The 22,919-nt window shown below is 41.3% G+C and overlaps 1 protein-coding gene across 1 annotated transcript in view; it reads left to right on the top strand.

Moving 5' to 3' along the window:
* Positions 1-15,831, top strand: part of rfc2 (replication factor C (activator 1) 2) — a 34,257-nt gene extending 18,426 nt beyond the window's left edge. Inside the window, exons 4-11 of the mRNA XM_080183435.1 lie at positions 513-619; positions 3,896-3,997; positions 5,559-5,659; positions 7,596-7,753; positions 8,705-8,770; positions 10,838-10,918; positions 13,315-13,428; positions 15,428-15,831. Of these exons, the coding sequence (XP_080039561.1) occupies positions 513-619; positions 3,896-3,997; positions 5,559-5,659; positions 7,596-7,753; positions 8,705-8,770; positions 10,838-10,918; positions 13,315-13,428; positions 15,428-15,538 (840 nt within the window). The 3' untranslated portion in view covers positions 15,539-15,831. The remainder of the gene's footprint in view (positions 1-512; positions 620-3,895; positions 3,998-5,558; positions 5,660-7,595; positions 7,754-8,704; positions 8,771-10,837; positions 10,919-13,314; positions 13,429-15,427) is intronic.
* Positions 15,832-22,919: the final 7,088 nt, after the last annotated feature.

The following is a 22,919-nucleotide window of genomic DNA, read 5'->3' on the forward strand; positions in this document are numbered from 1 at the left end:
TACGGCAAGGATTCTATTCTTGTGTTTCTCTGTCCAAGTGGGAAAGATTTTGTCCCAGTATCTCTTCTTAAACTCCTCAACTTTTCCCATTCACACAAGAAAAGAATTGTTCTTATTATATCGCACATACAGATGGAGGATTTTATGAGAAATAAACCTCATTAGTTATATAGCTCTGTAATGTTGTGTGTAGTAATGGAACAAAATGATGTGTATGCAGTTGATATGAGAAACAAAATATTTTTCAATCTATTAGTAAAATTATATGTTTAATGGAAAAACAGGATTTACATGAAGTGATGGCAAGGCTTAATTCATAACTGTGTTTGCATTATAATTTTTTAATGCATATTAACACTACGATTTGCTGCTGGATGTTAAGACTTTATTAAAATAATGAAGATTCTAGTGCTTGCTCTCAACATCTGCTATCTAACTTGATTCCTTTACCTGAACAGTTTTAACTATTGCATACCTTTAAAAGCTGCCCATTTATTTCTGTTGTCTTCAAGGGCCCACCCGGCACTGGAAAAACGACCAGTATCCTGTGCTTAGCACGAGCGCTGTTAGGCCCTGCATTAAAAGATGCTGTTCTTGAACTCAATGCCTCAAACGACCGGTAAGATAGCTGAGGATATTTCGTCTTTGTTTTTAATGTGACTTGTAATGGTTCCTCCTGATGCCTGTAAAATAGGTCAGAGTGATAATAGTGTTCATCTAGCTGGGGTGTCAGAGTAAGAAGGTTCCTTTGGAAAAGAAAAGCAGGGTTTTCTGGTGGATCACACCGTGGTGCTCTCATGTTCAGTACAGCATTGCCAGAATTTGGTTCGCCATTTGCTAAGAGCTCTTTGGGGAACAGCACTCAGTGCAACCACTGCCTTTGTTTGTATTGCTGTCCCTCTTTGATTACACATTGCCATTACTACTAAGATGCTAATTTTCATTCCTAAAAGTCAAAGTCTTTTTCAGCAAAGATCTGATGGCACTTAATCAGATCCAGCAGATTTTGCTGCCACTGTTTATATTCATCAGGCAGCAAGCAGTTGCTTTTGGCTACAATCATAACTTAAAAGTACCTTTTCTTAGAAATAGCTGGCCTCTTGGAGAAGGGCCAAGAAGAGAAAGCAAAGAAAAGCTTTCTTTAATAAGGGATGTTGAAGTTTTGTCAGGATAGTTTATGGTTCGGATTTGCTACCCAGCAACTTTTCTTTCCACACAATATTTTGTGTTGTTGCGAAATATGATCTTGCACAATATGTTGAGAAGTTGTGAAGTAATAGCGTTTTCCCAAGGATTTTGTTCTAAATTCCCTTTGTGTTGCTCTAGTCAGGGCTGATTATCGGAACGGTAAAGACAGAGTTGACATTGGCAAAAACATTAATAACTATGAAACTAAATACCTACAAGATAAAGCATCCTGGCCACAGCCCATCCTCCTGTAATATCGCTTCCTATCGACCAATTATGTGTGACACAGACAAATGGATTTTGTAACTCTAATGAATTGTAGTTTGTAGCTTCTATGCTGCGATTGGTAATGATGAAACTTTGAGGTAATTTACTTTCACGATCAAGCCCGTGTGATCTCATTCACAACGCAAAAAGGTGTGAAAATAACTTGTTCAGTACTCTTGTGTGTTCCAAGTGATTCACAGCCAATGACATATATTTTCTGAAATAGTGGCTGTTGTAAAGTTAACATTTTCGCACTGTAAGATCCCCAACACAGCAGTGAGGTGATGTTGGTAGATGGACATGTGATGGCCAGGAAATCGAAGAGATCTTGTTTGATTTCCTACCCATCTTAGAGCGCAGGCAGAGCCTCCATTTAACAAGATTTTGAAAACTGATTGGATAATGTAGCACACTCATTATTGCACTAAAGGATCAGCGTAGATGATATGCTCAAATCACTGGAGTAGGGCTTGAACCTTCTATCTGAGAGGAAAACGCTACGAACAATTTATTGCTGATGTGTGTGCACAGATGAATACTATATCCAATATTTAGCACAAGAGTAAAGGGCAGGAAAAGTCTCTTAAGCCTACTGACACTCAACATTATAATCTTGTGCACTGCCCTCAGCAACTATAATTACTATTGTTTTGGAATGACGATATAAGTCTGGAAAATTTTTTTTTAGGAAAAGGTCTGAAAGAAAACTCTTATCCTGACCTGACTCCATAATGCATTGAAGCATAATCTAGGACCGTTCACTATCTCTTTAAGTAACCTCTTAAAGCACCTAATGGCAGAATTGTCACGTGAGGAGAGATTAGGTTGACTAGGTCTATATTCACTGAATTTAGAAGAATAAGAGCGTGTCTCATTGAAACATGTTACAATTCTGGCAGGGATGCACAGACTGGTTATGAGGGTGTTGTTTCCTGTAGCTGGCAAGTCTAGAACAAGGAGTCACGGTCATAGGAAACAGGTGGCAAACTGTGGAATTCTCTACCGCAGAAGGCTATGGCGACCACCTCACTGAATATATTTAAGAAGAAAATAGATTTCTAGACTCTAGTTGTCAAGGGGTAAGGGGAAAGCAGCAGACTATGGTGTTGAGATAGAGGATCAGCCATGATCACATTGAATGATGGAGCACACTCGAAGGGCTGAAAGATCTACTTCTATTTTCTATGTTTCTATGGATCATCGTTAGGAAATTGTTAGTTTTTATTGTATTATATTACTTTTTACACATGTCTACCATGTTCCAGTGGGCAACATTCAAGTACCGTGGTCAGTGGAGTTGGCATGAACAAGAGTTAGCAGAAATTTTCTCCCTCCTTTTTTAACCACCCCACCCTAACCACATGCCTGATCCATTGTTGATTTAGGCTGAAGTGAAGCAGAACTGATGCAGAGTAAAATTTCATTGACTCTACTGTAGTCCCCAATTTCAAAAGAGCTACTTTGATGGATAAGTGCGAACCTTTGCATTTTTACATCAGCTGTTTCTGGTTCAAGTGTGAGGTGATCCACTTTGGCAGGAATAATAGTAGGAGGGATTACTATTTAAAGGGCGAAAAGCAGCAGCACGCTACGGTGCAGAGGGACCTGGGGGTCCTTGTGCATGAGTCGCAAAAACCCAGCCTGCAGGTGCAGCAGGTGATCAGGAAGGCAAATGGGATGCTGGCCTTTATAGCGAGGGGGATTGAATATAAAAGCAGGGAGGTCTTGCTGCAACTGTACAGGGCATTGGTGAGACCGCAGCTGGAGTACTATGTGCAGTTTTGGTCGCCGCACTTGCACAAGGATATTTTGGCCTTGGAGGGAGTGCAGAGGAGGTTCACTAGGCTGATACCGGAGATGAGGGGGTTGAACTATGAAGAGGGGCTGAATAGACTGGGTTTGTACTCGTTGGAATTTAGAAGGATGAGGGGGGGATCTTATAGAGATGTATAAGATAATGAAGGGGATGGATAGGGCAGAGGTAGAGAGATTCTTCCTGCTCAGAAAGGACAGCAGGACTAGAGGGCACAGCCTCAAGATGGGTGGGGGGTGCAGTTTAGAACGGAGTTGAGGAGGACCTTCTTCACTCAAAGGGTGGTGAATCTCTGGAATTCTCTGCCTGTTGAAGTGGTGGAGGCTACCTCGCTAAATATATTTAAGACATGGGTAGATAGGTTTTTGGTAGGCAAGGGAATTAAGGGTTATGGGGAGAAAGTGAGCCACTTCAGATCAGCCATGATCTTATTGAATGGCGGGGCAGACTCGAAGGGCCAGATGGCCTACTCCTGCTCCTATTTCTTATGTTCAGCAATATTTGAGAAATTGAAATTAATTCTTGGGCTGCATAGATGTATCTAGATACTTGCACTAACATTTGAAACAATTATTTTAATGGAATGGTTTTGTAAATTGATATGATTATGTTTTGCCTTTGTTACAGAGGTATTGATGTAGTCAGAAACAAAATAAAAATGTTTGCCCAGCAGAAGGTCACACTACCAAAAGGTCGTCACAAGATTATCATTCTGGATGAAGCTGACAGGTGAGAGGATTTATCTACTTGAGTGTGAAATTCCCATTATCTGAAGTGTGTAGTCTGGACTGAATGGGAAGATCACTGCTGGAGGAGGCAATGGCTTAGAGGTGTTATTGGTAGACTATTAATCCAGAAATTTAGCTAATGTTCCGGCAGGCCAGGTTTGAATCCCACAAGGATAGATGATGGAATTTAAATTCAATAAAAAATATCTGGAATTCAGAATCTATTGTTGACCATGAAACCATAGGATGGCACGAATCCCAGGATCTTCATCTCATTTCCTCTGTAGGATCATGTTATGTGTAATTTGCTTACTAAACACCAGTGACTGCACTGGACGTAATTAACTGGTTGTGAAATACTTTGGGACGTTTGGAAGGCATGCCAAGAACCCAAGCTCCTTCTTTTGATGGATGACAGTTCACTAGCACCAAAAATATGGCTGTGTTTAGCAGAACACAACATCTCCACACTTGGTATAGACATTGTTACACTTTTGCTTGCTGTAAAGCCATTATTGATGGCAAAATAAATGCGACTGAATGTAGTCTGTTCACATTCTTGATGTCATATTTGATCCCAATGAGCTTCCGACCTCATATTTGTGCCATCACAAACACTGCCTATTTCCTCACCTCATCACCATACTTCACTCTGTCTCCCTCAGTGTATCCGAACAAGCACCGGAGTATAGCAGCTAGGGATTTTCACAGTAACTTCATTGCTGTGCTAGTGTAAGCCTATTTGCGATGCTAATAATTAAACTTGTAAAAATAACTCAGTTCATCTGCTGCTGAAACCCTCATCCATGCTTTTGTTACCTCTAGACTTGACTATACTAATGCTCTTCTGGCTGGTCTCCCATGTTCTAAACCGCACCCCTTAAACTTGAGGTCATCCAAAACTATGTTGTCCAAGTCCTGATTGTCAGCAAGTCCTAATCTCCTATCACCTCTGTGCCCTCTGACCTACATTCAGTCCTAGTCATGCAATGCCTTTATTTTAAAATTTTTGTTCTTTTCCAATCACTTCATGACCTGGTTCCTCCCTATCCCTGTAATGTCTGTAATCTCCTCCAGCCTCTCAACCTCCCCCTCCCCCCTCACCATCCCCCAAAGCGCTCTTCTAATCTTGGCTTCTAATCCTGTCTTCTTCTACATCCCCCAGCTTTAATTGCCACATGGTTGGTGGCCAAGTCTTCAGTTGTTTTGGCCCCACGCTCTGTAATATCCTTCCTACATCTTTTCGCCTCTCCAACTCATTTTCCTTCTCAAAACCTATCATCAGGCTTTTATCTCTTTGTGTCACTTTGTGCCAGACTTTGTTTTATAATGCTCTTTGTGAGCCCTTGGATTGATTCATTCTGCATGGATGTTATTTAATGTAAATTGTTGTAGGCACCAGCTCATTTAGTGGATTGGCTTTTTATCAGCCAGCAATGTCACCAAAGCCACAAGCACCTCTCCAATGCTTCCCACAGAAGAGCAAGAACTGAACATAGGGTGAAGAGAGTTTATTATTTATGTATGGTATAATTAATTGATTTATTCTATCTGATTTATAGTATGACAGATGGAGCTCAACAAGCCCTGAGAAGGACAATGGAGATTTACTCTAAAACAACACGCTTTGCACTGGCATGCAACGCTTCAGACAAAATCATAGGTAGGTTTATGGCCAACAGAAAAACTTATATATGCATCCAGAAGTTGTTAAATTACTGTCCTATTACTGGATATTTTGACCATTATTCTGTGGAATAATTTTAATTGGCTTTTAATTTGATTGTTGAAAGCAATGTACATTCTCATCAGTTTATTTTTGAAAACTTCAAAATAAAAGCCAGACAGCAAAATGCTGTGAGAAGATTGAAAGGTCAGGAACTGTAGTGAGTAGAATGGGATGTAGAATTGTTGCAGACTTCATCAATTAGGACAATCCATTGATGGGGAGGCTGAGACCGCAAGACATTGTAGCTTCCTTGTCATATGATTACACACAGTACAAATTGTATTGATTAAACAGTGATGTCATATATGTTGCTTTGTATGTTCGCACCTTATGGTATCAACCCTCATGGTCCCAAACTGCATCTCATCTAGTGCTAACTCTAGCCACCATAACTTTATATTCTGCACCCTCTCCTTTCCTTCTCACCTACATACTCTATGAACGGTATGCTTTGTATGGCACACAAGAAACAATGCTTTTCACAACATACCAATACATGTGACAATAATAAATCAAATGAAAGATTGAAGCAGTGTTACATTAGGATGGAACCTGCCACACTTGTGTCTAGTGCCATCAAGGAATGTTATTTTTCTAAATTGCAAGGAGTCTTTTTTTAGTTTACTGTAAATTGCTTTACGTGATATCAACAAAGCAGGTGTTGCCAAAGGGGCAAGCTGTGGAAATGTAACCACTCCTGGGACTGATCTTGTGATTTATTCCGCTCACATCACTTGCTGGTTTATTTTTAGTAGCTCATCACTTCCTTGCCTGGACCTTCTCGACAGCAAACAGAATGAATCATACAGCTCAAAATTTGAGTTGACTTTGGTTGGATCCGAGCCAGGGGCTATTTCATCACACATGTTTGGCATGCTGTGGCAGTGAGCTGTAAACTGAAAGATTTTAGTGGGACTTTTTGATTGGGCTGAGGTGTTGAGTTGGCGGGGGGGGGCGGTAGAGAGAGAGAGGTAAAAATGAAGTTACTTGTTTGTATAGAATAAATAGAGTAGACATTATCGGTGATGTTAAACTTCGTAGCATGCTAATGCTGCACCACATATGGTAATGTTTTCTGCAGTTGTGACTATAGTTGATTATATCTATCTATACATTTAAAATGGACCATTAGCCAAATCTAGCTGTGCCTCAGGTTGTTACTCTAAACAGTAATGAAAACAGCTGTCTGCGTCCTTCACCTGCACTGGCCAGTTTCTATGTGACTGCCAACTTACTAGCGTTGATATTTTTAATCAAATAATTGATGTGATGTAAAAGATACAGATTGTTTGGAAATACAGGACATGCCAAATGAGAGGAATTTGATTTGATTTATTATTGCCACATGTATTGGGATACAGTGAAAAGTATTGTTCCTTTTGTGCTATACAAAGTATACTGTTCATAGAGTACTTAGGGAAAGAAAGGAGACCGTGCAGGAGGTTTATTGTACTAATTGCCATCTAATCCAAAATGTTTGTACTACTGTGTTTGTTATTGTGTGTTATGCCTGAAAACTTCTAGTCAGAGGCAATCCCTGGATGTTTTGTACAAAATCCTCCTTTTAGTAACATCCCAAGAGAGAATGTATTGGACAGAGAGAGAGAGAGAGAAAAAAAACTCTGTTCCCATTCATTAGAGAGGAAATTACAATATAATTGAAGAAAGATTCTTCTCAATATGGCCACATCTATGTTGCCTTGTGACCAGACCAGCAAACAACCAGAACAAATTAGGAAAACTGCATTATCATAAAAGTGCATCCTTACTCTAAAGTGTATATTCAGTGCAGGGTGTTGTAGTTGTATCTACTGCTTGAAGGCGATCTGTGTGCTATCAAGTTTACGTTATATCCTTGGCATGCTCACAGAGCCTATCCAATCTCGCTGTGCTGTCCTGCGTTACTCAAAGCTCACCGATGCCCAAGTCCTTGCGCGTCTGATGAAAGTGGTCGAGAAGGAGAATGTCCAGTATACAGATGATGGACTGGAAGCCATCATCTTCACGGCGCAAGGAGATATGAGACAGGTACGATCCATTTTAGACATGGTGCTCAATCGGAGAATAGAATGAGAGTTAAATGTTATGTAAGCACACCAACCAGCATAGCAGAATGCCACTTACGGAAGACTCCTATATTGTACTTTTCCAATAAGCTTTTCCAAATGTTGACAACTATAACTTACATTGATGTAGTGCTGTTAAGTTAGTAAATGCCCCTAATATGTTACCGAACAAATTAGGAGCAATGAACCTTATAAAGAGTTTCCTAAAGAAGGCGAGATCTAGGGATGGAATTTCAGAGGTTGGGTAGATTTGTATCAATAATTATAAGTGAGCTGTAATTTTTGGCCTTGCTCCATGTTGATGGTAAGATCATAGGATCCACACAGTGCAGAAGGAGGCCATTTGGCCCATCAAGCCTGTACTAACAATCCCACTCAGACCCTATCCCCGCAAGTCCACATATTTACCCTGCAAATCCCCCGATACATGGCCAATCAATCTAACCTGCACATCTTTGGAGTGTGGGAGGAAACCGGGGCACCTGGAGGAAACCCATGCCGACACAGGAGAACGTGGAAGCTCCACACAGACGATCACTCGAGGTCAGAATTGAACCTGGGTCCTTGGCACTGTGAGGTAGCAGCGCTAACCACCATGCCACACATTATTTCAGTCATCACAATAAAATGCCACGAGAATGACCATTTTAGTGCCCCAGTACTCTGCTTTTCCACCACTATCATGAGCAACTTCCAGAATGTGATGTTTCCATTTGCCCCTGATCAAGACAGTATCTAATGAGCCATTTTGACTACTGCTAAGAATTAGATGGAATCCATTTATATAGGAAGCCAAGAGAATGATCTCTTTATTCTGTTCCTGAGAGCTGAATTCAAGTGCGCAAACTTTATTCTAGTATATTCACTTTGAATTGAAACTTGGGCTGATGGAGAAACCTTTTTGACTCAACAGGCTTTGAATAACTTACAGTCAACACATTCAGGATTTGGATTTGTCAACAGTGAAAATGTTTTCAAGGTGAGTGCTTCGGATTCTTGTAGAGAGAAAGAATTTTGATTTATACAACACCGTTTACACCCAGGACAGTTCACTGCTAAATCAGTATTGGAAGACTATGCCAAGTTAACCTGTTTTTGATGTTGTTTATTGAGTTAAGAATTGATTGGGACGCAAGAACTCACAGCTCCTCACCGATTAGGTATGGATATGATCAGCGCAACTTGTGGGCTGAAGAGACTGTTTGTGCTGTAGTGTTCTATGTTCTAATTACTGCTTTGGGATTTTTATATTCCACTTGAATGGACAGGTGAGGTCCTGGTTTGACATGTTCTGAACGATAGTGTCACCGATACTGCAACACTCCCTCAGTATTCCACTGAAGCTGTCAGCACAGATTTATATGTTTGAGCAAGAAAACTAAACCCCAAGCCAGCCTTGCACTTATTTAGTTACAAAATGTTGCTGTTACTTTGCACCATAACTCAATTATTTATCTTTAATTTGTTTCCGTTTGGTGATTTTTGTTCCTCTGATTTGATTTTTCCCTTCCCATTTCCAGCTTCAAATGTGGGATGTGCAACATTGATGGGCTGAATGGCTTCCTCCTGCCCTGTAGATTCTGTGTAGCCTGCAGACACTAAAGCAATTTTATTTACTTTTAAGAATAGAATGGATATTCCTTGCCGAACACAATTTTTCCCGCTGTACTTTTGTGTTTAAAAAACACAGAAAATTATTCTCTCTTTTCATTCCATCATTCTTGCACATACCTGGATCCTGTTTGTTTGTTGCTTTATTATGACCACAATAGTTTTGATCTTGAGACACACCACTGTCATTATAGACTGTGGTGTTATTGTTTTACTGACTGTTTGGTTAATGAACCATATTTTTCCTTATGCATTTTGAAAAGAACAATTCCGATTACAGTTTAGATTGTTTTCAAATTCTTAAACAATTAATGGTGCGTATGCCAACCATGTGTCCTGAGCATGGAGTGTGGATCAGATACAGCTAGGTCCTTAGGAGGAGCAGGGAATTGGTAAATTCATACCAGTGGAAGCCAAGAAGGGAGTTTAGATAGCAATTTCTCTTAGCTGGTAGCACTCTGACCTCTGAATCATGGAAACATAGAAGCAGGAGTAGGCCATTTGGCCCTTCAAACCTGCTGCGCCATTCATTTTGATCATAGCTGATCATATTCAATATCCTGATCCCACCTCTCCCCCACCCTCCACCATATCCCTTAATCCCTTTAGCCCTAAGAGTTATCATGCTTGTGGTTTAAAGCGCTCCTGGACTTGATCACACAATTTAGAGTGATACTGTCGTGCAATGTTGAGAGAGTGCTGCATTGCTGGAGATGTCATTTTTCCCTTAATCGGTTAATCCAAGGTTCTGTTTGCCAGCTCAGATACAGAAAGATTTTATGGCACTATTTATAGAACACATAGCACGACAGCACAAATAGGCCCTTCGGCCCACAAGTTGCGCCGATCATATCAGTCCTACCGGGCCTATCTATAACTCTCAATCCCATTAAATCCCATGTACTCATCCAGAAGTCTCTTAAAAGACCCCAGCGAGTTTGCCTCTACCACCACCGATGGCAGCCGATTCCACTCACTCACCACCCTCTGAGTGAAAAAAACCAAGAAGCTCTCTCATCGTCTTAACCGATTACAATCATCAAATAAAGCGGATTATCTGTAACTCAGTTTTTTTTTGGAGCCAGCCAAGAGTGGCTACTGTATCTCCCGACATAACAGTGGCTGCAGAGTGATATGTGGCTGTACTTTGAAACAACTTGATGTATTAATGCACTATATGTATGGGTGTTTCTCACATGTATTTGAGTGTATAGCCAACTGCCGGCTATAGCTTGGGACATAAAAGTCTTAATTATTTGCATGTCTTTTGATGTCCATGAGATTGTAGTTGGGTTTGTGCGGAGAGCGTCAAGTAGAATTAACACAATAGTCTTCAAAATTCTGGTGGTGTGTAGTTGCAAGCAGAAACACTAATGACACTGTAATGGTTCAGAACATACAGTTCTATCCTTATTAAATGCTCCGTTTCCAATAGGTCTGTGACGAACCTCATCCACTTCTCGTAAAAGAGATGATTCAACATTGTGTTAATGCAAACATTGATGAGGCATATAAGGTAGGTTTGACATGATGACGCTATTGTTCACACATGTTTCTAGTTAACTCTCAAATACAAATCTATCAATGTCTCCTCCTCGAGCTTTTATTTTTCAGCTAAAAATGGAGAATGCTGGAAATATACACAGCAGGTGCATCAGTGTAAATAAACCACTAATTGCGTAGCTGCTTCACTGCAACAGTTCTGCCTCTCCCTCTCCATTACCAAATCCACCTGATGATGCTGCAGAGTCAAGTTATTCTTAACATTCTCCTCACTGCTGCCTCCCAGCTACTTTCCACCCTTTCTGTTGCCAAGCTTGAGAAGCTCATAGGGTGGGATTTTCTGTCACAAGACTGGAAAATCTCACCCGAGGTTAATAGACCTTTGCGTGATCATTTGACATAATGTGGAGATGCTGGTGTTGGACTTGGGTAGGCACAGTAAGAAGTCGCATAACACCACGTTAAAGTCCAACAAGTTTATTTGGTAGCACGAGCCGCTTCATCAGGCGACTGGAGAGTTGGGTCCTCAAATAGGGCATATGTAGACACAGACTCAAGTACAAGACAGTGCTTGGAGTGAGCATCTTAATAGGTAATCAAGTCTTTACAGGTTCAGACAATGCAAGTGGAGAGAAGGTTAAGCACAGATTAAAGAGGTGTGAATTGTCTCAAGCCAGGACAATTAGTGAGATTTTGCAAGCCCAGGCAAGTCTTGAGGGTTATAGAAAGTTGTCATGAACCCAACATCCTGATTCAGACCATCCTCGTGTGCTGAACTTGGCTATCATTTTCTGCTTGGCGATTCTGCATTGTCATTTGTCTTGAAAGCTGTCTTGGAGAATGCTTACCTGAAGATCAGAGGCTGAATGCCCTTGACTGCTGAAATGTTCCCTGACAGGAAGGGAACACTCCTGCCTGGTGATTGTCGAGCAGTGTCTATTCATCCGTTGTCCTAGCGTCTGCATGGTCTCGCTGATGTACCATGTCTCAGGACATCCTTTCCCGCAGTGTCTCAGGTAGACAAGGTTGGCCGAATTGCAAGAGTATACTTGGTGCATGATGTTCTCATGTGAGATGATGGCATTTGTGTCGATGATCCAGCACGCCTTGCAGAGATTGTTGTGGCAAGGTTGTGTGGTGTCATAGTCACTGTTCTCCTGAAGGCTGGGTAGTTTGGTGCGAACAGTGGTCTGTTTAAGATTGCACGGTTGTTTCAAGGCAAGTAGTCGGGGTGTGGGGTTGGCCTTGGCGAGATGTCCGTCTTCATAGATGACACGTTGACAGCTCTAGCTTCTCCACTCCGGAGAAGTACTGCAAAATGAAAGGTACTCTTGTCTGTTGTGTCTGGTGTTTGTCTTCTGAGGAGGTCAGTGCTGTTTTACGCTGTGGCACGTTGGAACTGTTGAGTCAAGCACCATATCCTGTTCTTACAAGGGCGTCTGTAGGTGTCTGTTGCGCTCCTCCTCATCTGAGCTGATCCTGTGTATACAGAGGGCTTGTACATAGGGAATGGCTTCTTTAATGTGTTTAGGGTGGAAGCTGGAGAAGTGGAGCATCATGAGGTTATCTGTGGGCTTGCGGTACAATGAAGTGCTGAGTTGACCGTCCTTGATGGAGATCCAAGTATGTAACCAATTCTGAAGAGTAGACCATGGTGAGTCTGAATTTGTTGATGTCATCATGTAGGTGTCGATGTAGTAACGTCCACAAGTCTCACAACGTCATGTTGATGGTGTTGTGAGACTTCTTACTGTGACTGTTTGATGGAACGGTTATAACAATCTGCTCAACTGTGTTATTGTGTAACTCATCCTGTGTTAATTTTGACTCCAGTTTATTCCTTCCAGTCAATATCACAGTCTCATTCTCCTTTTTCCCTTCATCCTTCAAAGCTGCTGACATGATACCTTCCTATATAAACACTCATATGAGCACTGCTCCTTCTAATTTCTCTTTGCTGCTTGTTGCACTACGCAGTCCTTTTGATGATTGCCAAGCATCTTAAAGGGAACATTGCCAATGCACAACCTGTTTGTTTTTTGCGCATTATGTTCCAGAATGTTGTGCAGCCACACACCAGTGCAACTTAGAGGGGACTTTTCATGTGGTGTTCCCTGCTTTTGCATGTGTATCGTGAGCCACGACACATCAGCCATGATCTTATTGAATGGTGGGGCAGGCTCGAAGGGCGAGATGGCCTGCTCCTGCTCCTATTTCTTATGTTCTTATGTTCTTATCTTCATTGCCTACCTCTCCCTTGTCACTTCCCCATTGACACACCATTCTAATTGTACTGTAATTGTTTTCAGCTGGTAATTGTTGATTTGCATGCTTTCTCCTCAGTATGATTGGTGTGGCTAGGGTGTTTATTGTTTATCTATCTGTGTCCTGTTTTTTTTTCATTTTTAGGTTGTTGCTCACCTTTGGAAGCTGGGTTATTCGCCAGAAGACATCATTGGTAACATCTTCCGAGTCTGTAAAACTTTTCAAATGCAGGAGTACTTGAAACTGGAGTTCATAAAGGTGAGAAGGATTGGAGCACACTGCAGCGGAGATTTCCAAGTACCTATCAACAAAATGGTCTTGGTTGTGTCTTTGCTTTTGGGTCAGATGTTGACCGTTTCTGTTTTGCAACCAGAACTTCAGCACATAGCCAAGGTGACATTCAAAGGTTTAAAGTTTATTATTAGTGTCACAAGTAGGTTTACATTAACATTGCAATGATGTTACTGAGAGAATTCAGCATTGTCAGGGGCATGCCCTGTAAAGAAGAGGCCCCATTGTCCATTTTGGTATCTTGTGTAGATGTTAAAGATTGCCCAAGATTGTATGGGACATTCTGGTGCATTTCAGCATAACTCATTTTGTATAAAGTGTTTTGAAACATTTGTCACTATGGAATTATAAATTTTTTAAACAGAGTTGTAGAGGTTCACAGCATGGAGACAGGCCGTTCGGCCCAACTTGTCCATGCCGCCCTTTCTTTTTTAAAACCGCTAAGCTAATCCCAATTGCCCGCATTTGGCCCATATCCCGCTATACCCATCGTACCCATGTGACTGTAAATGTTTTTTAAAAGACAATATTGTACTCACCTCTATTACTACCTCTGGCAGCTTGTTCCAAACACTCGTCACTCAACAACCTACCATGCGGTACCTTGTCAAAGGCCTTGCTAAAGTCCATGTAGACAACATCAACTGAGAAAGATGTAAAGATTAAAACCAGTTTCCCTTAACGTGAACAAGAATAAAACAGTATGCAACGCTGATAATGTGTTACAACCAAGGATTACCATTGGTTTATTCTAGCCTAATCTTGCAAGCTTCTTGTTAGTTTCCTTACTGTTATCCAGAATGTATTCCATTTACTAACAGGAACTCCAGCTGCCATTAAACTTGCCATCATGTCATCACTTCCACTGGTGATTTATTCAATTCCACCATTAGACACGAAGAAAATTGAATATCCTTTGTCTTGATGCCTCTTGATTTTGAGAAGTAGAGGCTTGGCTCACCATGTTTGTTCTGATGTCAACCCTGCTAATAGCACTAACTACTCTCATTCAGTTCCCGGCATATCATGTCTATACTGTTCCTTTACAAGTATCAATCTAAATTTATTTTAAATTGTTAATCTCAGCTTCAATAATTACATGTTATTAAAGCATTCCGTTTGCTAAACAGTCACTAAAAAAAAATCTTTAGGGCAGCATAGTGGCACAGTGGTTAGCACTCCTGCCTCACGGGGCCAGGGACCCAAGTTTGATTCCCAGCTTGAGTCGCTGTCTGTGTGGAGTTTGCACGTTCTCCCTGTGTCTGCGCAGGTTTCTGAGTACTCCGGTTTCCTCCAACAGTCTGAAAGATATGTTGATTGGGTGCATTTACCTGGAGAGCGACGAGGGGACTTTCACAGTAACTTCATTGCAGTGTTAATGTAAACCTTGTGACTAATACATCTACTTTACTTATTTTTAATTTGCCTTTCACTCTTCTACTGATCACCTTTATTACCATTTCAAAATTGTCTTTCCCCCACCCTCATGTGCATATGACCCCTTTTTGAAGTTTTGTTTCACTCTGTTAAATCTGTTTAACAAAACCCTAGGTTATAACCCTGGAATAATAAATGAATGTTTTCTCTCACGCTTTGGGCTACATCCAGGTTGATTTCGCAAGATAAAACTAGTGAATATTGCTGATTTGTAGAAGCACCATCAAAATGTTAGACGGGGGAAATGGTTTCTTCGAGCTGAAGGTTCATTGTTGGAGTAGAACTTTGTTTAACTCTAATGCTTCATTATAAATCTCATTCTCTCTGGAAAGAAGTGGGAGGCAAGAATGTAGGACAGAATTGCGGAGATGAGTTGCTGTTGTACATCTAGTTTGTTAGTAGAAATAACGGCACGCAGTTAGAGAAATGGCTAGGAAACAGGAAGAATAGAGTTGGTCTTTTAAAAACTTTGAGCTGATAGTTTGTCAGTGATGTTTAAGAAGTAATTTCTCCTTCTGTATCTGTGCAGGAAATTGGATACACTCATATGCGAATTGCAGAAGGAGTGAGTTCCTTATTGCAAATGGCTGGACTGCTTGCTCGACTTTGTCAAAAGACTGTTGCGCCACCTGCAAGTTGATGCATGTGCCCTAATCTCCAGGGGACTTTTGTTTTCAAAAGCTAGGTTCAAGTTTGTAACAGATTTGTACGTCAAGTATCAGTATCAACTGCCATTGTATTTTTCCTAGCAGACTCTCTTCCTGTATAAGTGGGATTCTGAGCATTTGTACTTCCTATCTCTCAGCTTTTATCACTTTTGACAGCTACTGTAAAGTTCACGTAATAAATGCAGAAGTTTTTACCAGATCATGTAAGGCATGCATATATGTGAGCGTGCTTCTTGGTAAAAATAAACCGTAGAGTGCAAAAAAACTAGAATTTCCAAGTTCTTTTTAGTCTGAAATTTTATGGATGTGTTTTAATATTCTCCCCTCTCAATTCTGCCATGTAGTCTTGTGCAAAGTTCTCAGCAACATTTCCCAGTAAGGCTCTTGGCTAATGAGATCCAGTACAGGGCCATGGTGCTAGTGCTTCCTCCAGTTATTTGTGAAATAGATTTATCTCTGTTCAGTTGAATTGACGGTGAATTCACTTCAGGAGATCTTCACGTATCGCTGCATTGTGTTTTTGTCATTGGTCCCAATTACAACACAAAAAAAAGCCCCATGTGTGCTGTAGCACCCCACGAGACCACTTAAATCTGAGTTAATGTGCATGCTAGACTGCATTTCTATACTGCTGTGACTGTCTCCATGGAAATAAACATATGTTGAAACCAAATAGAATTTTTTTTTATAACTAGTGAATACGATGTTGACATTTCTCAACACTTTAATAATACAAATATTCCCTTTGCTCAGGGGATTGACTGGTTAGCTGTTTTTCTTCTCTGAACCTGTTGACTTGATGATCAATTATGGGTAAAGACATGATTCATGCTGGGAAGAATGTCAGAAATGCAGTCATGAATGCCATTGCTTTATCAGAAACCCACATAACATGCACATGATCCAATGTCTTTGTTTTCTCTTCTTTTCACATCCCCTTCCCCATAAATTTGTAGCTAAGAAGAGGTCATCCACCAACGAAGAGTTGGTGAAGCGTTTGCGAAACGGAATTAGGCAGAAAATGCATGGAGCAAACCTAGAATTTTTCAGAACCGAGGGTTTGAGAACAGCAAAGGTAAGACGGTTTGTAGATTAAGGTTTGAAATGGAATTGTAAACTTGAATAAGAAATCGTCTGATCTGGTTCCCTGGATTGAAAGGGAACATACTGGAGTAGTGTTCTGTGGGAGAGGAATCGTAGAACCCTACAGTGCAGAAAGAGGCCCTTTGGCCCATCGAGTCTGCACTGAACACAATCCCACCCAGACCCTACCTCCATATGCCTACATATTTTACCCACTAATTCCTCTAACATAAGCATCTCAGGACACTAAGGGGTGATTTTTTTAGGATGGCCAATCAACCTAACCTGCATATCTTTGCACTGTGGGAGGAAACCGGAGTACCCGGAGGAAACCCACACAGACACGAAGAGAATGTGCAAACTCCACACAATGACCCGAGCCAGTAATCGAACCGATGTCCCTGGCGTTGTGAAGCAGCAATGCTTGCTACTGTGCTGCCCCAACTGGTAATGCTGGTGCATCCTCCACTCCTTGGTTTGAGACAGTGGTGAAAATGCTTCATCCTATTTGCTCATTCCAGTGACAATAGTTGGAATGGTTGAATGACTCAGTACCATGACTGAGCTACTACACTCGTCTTTGGTGACAGGAAATGGTTGCATGGCATGAGCGATAGCTGATCCTGTGGCGAAAATTACAGGTAGTGACTATACGAGAGTCTGTGACTGAGGGGTTGCTCTAGTAACGGCAGGAAGCAAAAACAAGCTTGAGATTGCATGTGCCAACAACAACATTTTGCTAAAAAGCCTTTGAAACCCATGGGAAGGTGTACCTCAAGTACAGGTATTTTTCCTTCCCTGTCCCTGACCTTCCTATTTCACTAAAATTTCCTGTCACAATTTGTCTTCTTTCTTTTGTGTACCAATGCCAGAGCTCCTCCAAACTTTCTCTCCTTGCTCCTCTTACTCTACCAAAATGTTACCGTACACTCATTAAGCTCTTTTGTATGTCATGTACCTCACAATTGTGGAACTCGTAATCTCTCTGTCTTCCCCATCCCAATCTTTTCTAAAAAGCTTTATGTAATCAAATTGCTATTTTCTACTTCTGTTTTCCAACTTTGAACTGTGGGCCATCAATTTGCTGATGGTTTATTTAAAAAACATCATCGAGGTGGATTAAGGAAAATTGCTGAACTTGGATGCAGGATCAGAACTTAGCAGAGCAAAATTAGGCCATTCAGTCCAATGAGTCTGCTCTGCCATTTCATCATAGTTGATGTTTGGCAACCCCATTCTCCTGCCTTTTCCCCTTACCTGTCAGGAACCTATCATTGTCTTTAAAAAAAAACATTCATTGACCTAGCCTCCACAGCCTTCTATGGCAATGAATTCCATTGGTTCACCACCCTCTGGCTGAAGAAATTCCTCATCTTGGTGCTAAAGGATCGTCCCTTTACTCTGAGGCTGTGCCCTCAGATCCTAGTCTATCCTACAAATGAAAACATCCCATATCCACTCTATCCAGGCCTTTCAGTATTCTGTAAGTAAGTTACAATGAGTTCCCCCCTCACCCTTCTAAACTCCATTGAGTGTCTTTTCAAAGACTAGGTATAGCTAAAAACTTCAGCTAATACAAAGACTTACAAAGGTAGCGTCCTGGTTAAAGATGTACCTTTATTTGACCAGTGATCGGTGGGAGAGGTCAGTATTGGGCAGTCCAGTTCTCTAGAAGAGAAGGCTTTGAGCATTCTAATGCCACTCTGAGATTACAATACATTCGTCAAAACAATTACACATTTCTCAAGTTTGCTTCTCCTACTCCTCCGGTAATTATGAACCAATCGGTTAACAATTATCATACACCTTAGCCAATTGCATTCCACTCTCTGACATCATGGGATTTCATTGGTTCATAGAATCCAGATGCTTTTTCCTCCTGTAGCTGAGCAACCCCAGATCCTTAGCCACAAAGGTCAAAGTTACTGTTCCCACCGATCCTCATTCATGTCAATGGTCGAAGCAGACAGCTGAAAGTCTCACGTCTGAGAAGAACTGTTTCTCAGCAGAAGATGGGACATATCTCCCTTATTACAGAATTTTAATTGGGCCTTTTATTGAAATGTTCACAAAACAACTGCACAGAATTAAATCTATTGAAAGAACGAGTAATTTTATAGAAAGCAATCCATCAACGACAAACCTTATAGAAAAAATTAGTGGCATTTTAAATATCTCCAGTGTATTCACTGTCATTGAAGTGAAATCACCAGGAAGTGGCTGGTGGGGGCATTGCAAACCTTGTCTATCATTTTGTGGGTTGTTACAAGTTGGCAGATATGTGGAAGAAATGTTTGCCAGATCAGAGAGCAAGGGAGTCGTGTTGAGCGGACTGTTCCAGTGATATGCATGGTTGCATTCAGCTGTTGTGTGTGTGCGTGTGCATATGTGTCTATGCATGTGTACCTGAGGTTGACGGTATCATTTGATAAATTGTTGCTATGAAGCACCACACAGCATCAAACAGTTCCAACTGATCATAATCAACAGATGCTGAAATTGGTTTGATGCTATCACATCTAAGTCTACAATTCCATGTGGTCCAATATCCAAAATTTTCATTCCAAAAATAAAACAGTAGGGAGGAGAAGAGAAGCCAGATCAGTCTGCATCATTTTGAATAAATTCAATTGAGCTCCATCTTACCCTGGTTCTATGTTAGTCAGTGATTGTAGCATCTTTTTGATACAGCTGAGACCTGATAAACATATTGGCGAGCCAGTTTCTACTTGGATCACCACTTCTGTATGGTGCAAGTGTGTAGCAATGATACTTTAATAGATATATACCTGAAACAAATAAAATCTACAAAGTGCGATAACACTACACCTAAGATATCACTGCTAGGAAAATAAAGAAGCCCTTTGCCAGATAAGAGAACAATAATGACGTACTTGCAGTAAGAATGCTTAATTATTATTTGTACAATAGATATGCCCATTAAGGTCAATTATTTTTCCAAGTTTGTAATATACATCAAGTCTTGTAAAGATAGGGATAACTGAGATTCCCTGACAGACTCGACTCCAGTTATGTTACTTCCACCAAGCTAAAATTTGGCAATATTGTTTTAAATTTGGAAATCAAGAATAGCTAATAATTCATAGAACAATCATAGAACCCCAACATACAGTGCAGGAGGAGGCCATTCAACCCATCACATCTACACTGACTTTCCAACAGACCATCTCACTAAGAGCCACCCCTTGACTTATCCCCATGACTCCAAGCGTTTATGCTGCTAATCCCTCTAAGCTACACATCTTGGGACACTAAGGGGCAATTTGCCCTGCGTATCTTTGGACTGTGGGAGGAAATCCACGCAGACGTGGGGAAAATGTGCAAACTCCATTGTCAGGTACTGAAATGTGAATAACTGGTCCTGGTACTGTAAGGCAGCAGTGTTAACCACTTTGCCAACTACTGTGCTGCCGTTAATACTGGCTTGGTTAAAATGCACTTTTAACCAAGGTGCACCTTTTTATAACTGCAATTTATGTGGCACCCTGAATGTAATAAAATATTCCAAGCCGCTTAGTTTTAGAGCAAAATTAGACACTGAGCCACACGGCAATATTAGAACAGATGGCCAAAAGCTTGGTCAAAGAGGTAGGCTCTAAGGAGCATCTTAAAGGAAGATAGAGATTGAGGTTTACTGGGTGAATCCTAGAGCTTAGGGCTTGTGCAGCTGAAGACTCTGTCTGTCGGGCTGGAGGTGATCAGAAATGGGGACGGGAGAGACCATGGAGAGATTTGAAAATAAGGATGCAAATTTTAAAATCAGGGTTTTGCTGGACCTACATAGGTGAGAGAACATGGGTGGAGTGGGACTTGCAACGTGTCAAAGGAGAACCTGAAACAGATTACAGATAGGCTGCACTTGGAATATAATGTTCAATTCTAGTTGCCACACTACCAGAAGGATATGGAGGCTTTGGACATGGTACAGACAATATTTACCAGGATGGTAGGTAGGGCATTAACTATGAGCAAAGGTTGGAGAAACTTGGTTTGTTCTCAGTGGAACGATGGAGGTTGAGGGGAAACCTGATAGAAGTCTACAAGGTTATGAGGGGCTTTGAGTTGATAGAAGCTTTTTCCCAGGTTGGAAGAGTCAATTACTTCACAGGTTTAAAGTGTGAGGGACAAGCTTTAACAGAGACGTACGAGACTTTTTTTTTAAAACAGAGGGTGGTGGAACTTGCTGCGGGGGGAGGTAGTGGAAGCAGATACAGTTGTGACTGTTAAGGGGCATCTTGACAAATACATGAATAGGATGGGAATAGAGGATATAGTTCCCAGAAGGGTTTTAGTTAAGTCAGGCAGCATGGTCGGTGCAGGCTTGAAAGGCTGAAGGCCTGTTCCTGTGCTCTTTGTTCTAGTGGGGTGGGGAAAGGAGAGGCAGTGGTAAGTGAAAAAAGATGGAAAGCGAGATATTAAAGTTGAAAAATAAAACAATGCAAGAAATGAAAATAAAATAAAGTGAAATTAATTAATGTAAATGGGGTGAAGGTGGAAGAGAGAGTTCATGGTCTTAAGTTGTTGAACTCAATGTTCAGTCCAGTAGGCTGCACGATGCCTGATTTGAAGATCAGGTGCTCTTCCTCCAATTTGTGTTGGGATGAAGAATTTTTTTTTCATAAGAAAAGTGATAATTACAAATTCACGAAGAGGGACAACAGATGAGAGAACAGTTAACAGCATCAACTAACGTGAGGGCTTGGGGCAAAGCTGAATAATCAACAATTTAGTAGTAATAGGTCCAAGCAAATAGGATTGGATAGATAGAAGTGAATTGGGTCCTATGGACAAGATAATCTTAGAGAGTAAAGGGTGATGGTCTAGTGGGCTAGTAGGAAGGAGGGAAGCGATGGAGACAGTTCATTGAGTGGTCGCACTCTTGGGGTGGGATTTTCTGAGTACCCTGCATGTTTTCTGGCAGCTCATCATTAGCCACTGGTAGAACTTAGTCATGCTGACAGCTGTGGAGTTTTGCACGGCTTGGCCTCCTGAGGAACCTGTTGGGGAGGGGAAGTGCGGGGGAGGGTCACCTTTGGTGGGACTGGAAGATTCCAAGGGCAGGAAGGACTGAAAAAATCTCACCCTTAGTGACAGAGGTGTTTAAGAAGATGGTTTGCAGTTAAGGATAACCATGAGCTTTGTTTTCTTACAATTCCATGATTCTGGAATGTAAAACAGTTTTAGCAGATGTGAGCAGGACCCAGTAATGCATTATGAGGTCCTGTCCTATCTGAATCTGTCTACCAAATCCTCTCCAGTCAGCATCCCTTGGAGAAAAGGAAAATGAAATGTGAGCCATACCAGTGGAACGGTCAGGGCAAGAGGTTAACTGTTTTAATGGGAACTAGGATAGAGGTGGAAGTGAGTGTACTGTTAAGCAAAGCAGTAGCTGCAAATATGTGAACAGAGGCTAGATGGCCTACTCCTGCTCCTATTTCTTATGTTCTTATGTTGATCACAGAAGTGGCACAGTGATTAGCACTCTTGCATCTCAGCACCAGGGTCCCAGGTTTAATTCTGGCCGTAGTCACTGTGTGGAATTTGCACATTCTCCCTGTGTCTGTGTGGGTTTCCTCCAGTCTCCTCCTACAATCCAAAGATGTGTGGGTTAGGTGGATTGGCCATGATAAATTGACCATAATGTCAGGATTAGCAGGGTAAATGTGTGTGTTACGGGAATAGGACCTGGGTGGGATTGTGATCAGTACAGACTTGATGGACCAAATGGTCTCCTGCTGTACTGTAGGGATTCTATGACTGGTACGAGTTGGTGGGTAGAGGAGGAGGAAGAGTTGCGATGCTGAAGGGGGAATGTCTATTTTCAAAAATCAAACTCTATTTTCAACTCGATCTCAAACAATGACAAGGCAGGGTACAGGAAAGAGAATCTGGTAAACTGCGCAACGACAATAATCTGTCCCTCAAAGTCAACAAAACAAAGGAGATAGATATTGATTTCAGGAAGCATAGTGGAGGACATGCCCCTGTCTTTATCAAAAGGGATGAAGTAGAAATGGTTGAGAGCTTCAAGTTTTTAGGTGTCCAGATCACCAATAACCTGTCCTGGTCTCTCCATGCTGATGCTGTAGTTAAAAAAGCCCACCAATGCTTCTTCTTTCTCAGGAGACTAAAATTTGGCATGTCCACTGTGACTCGCACCAAATTTTACAGATGCACCACAGAAAGCATTCTTTCTGGTTGTATCAAGACTGCAAAAAAACTACAAAAGGTCATAAATGAAGCCCAGTT

The sequence above is a fragment of the Carcharhinus amblyrhynchos genome, unplaced genomic scaffold (assembly GCF_965287045.1).
Source record: "Carcharhinus amblyrhynchos unplaced genomic scaffold, sCarAmb.v2.hapA chromosome_288, whole genome shotgun sequence".
Lineage (NCBI taxonomy): Eukaryota > Metazoa > Chordata > Chondrichthyes > Carcharhiniformes > Carcharhinidae > Carcharhinus > Carcharhinus amblyrhynchos.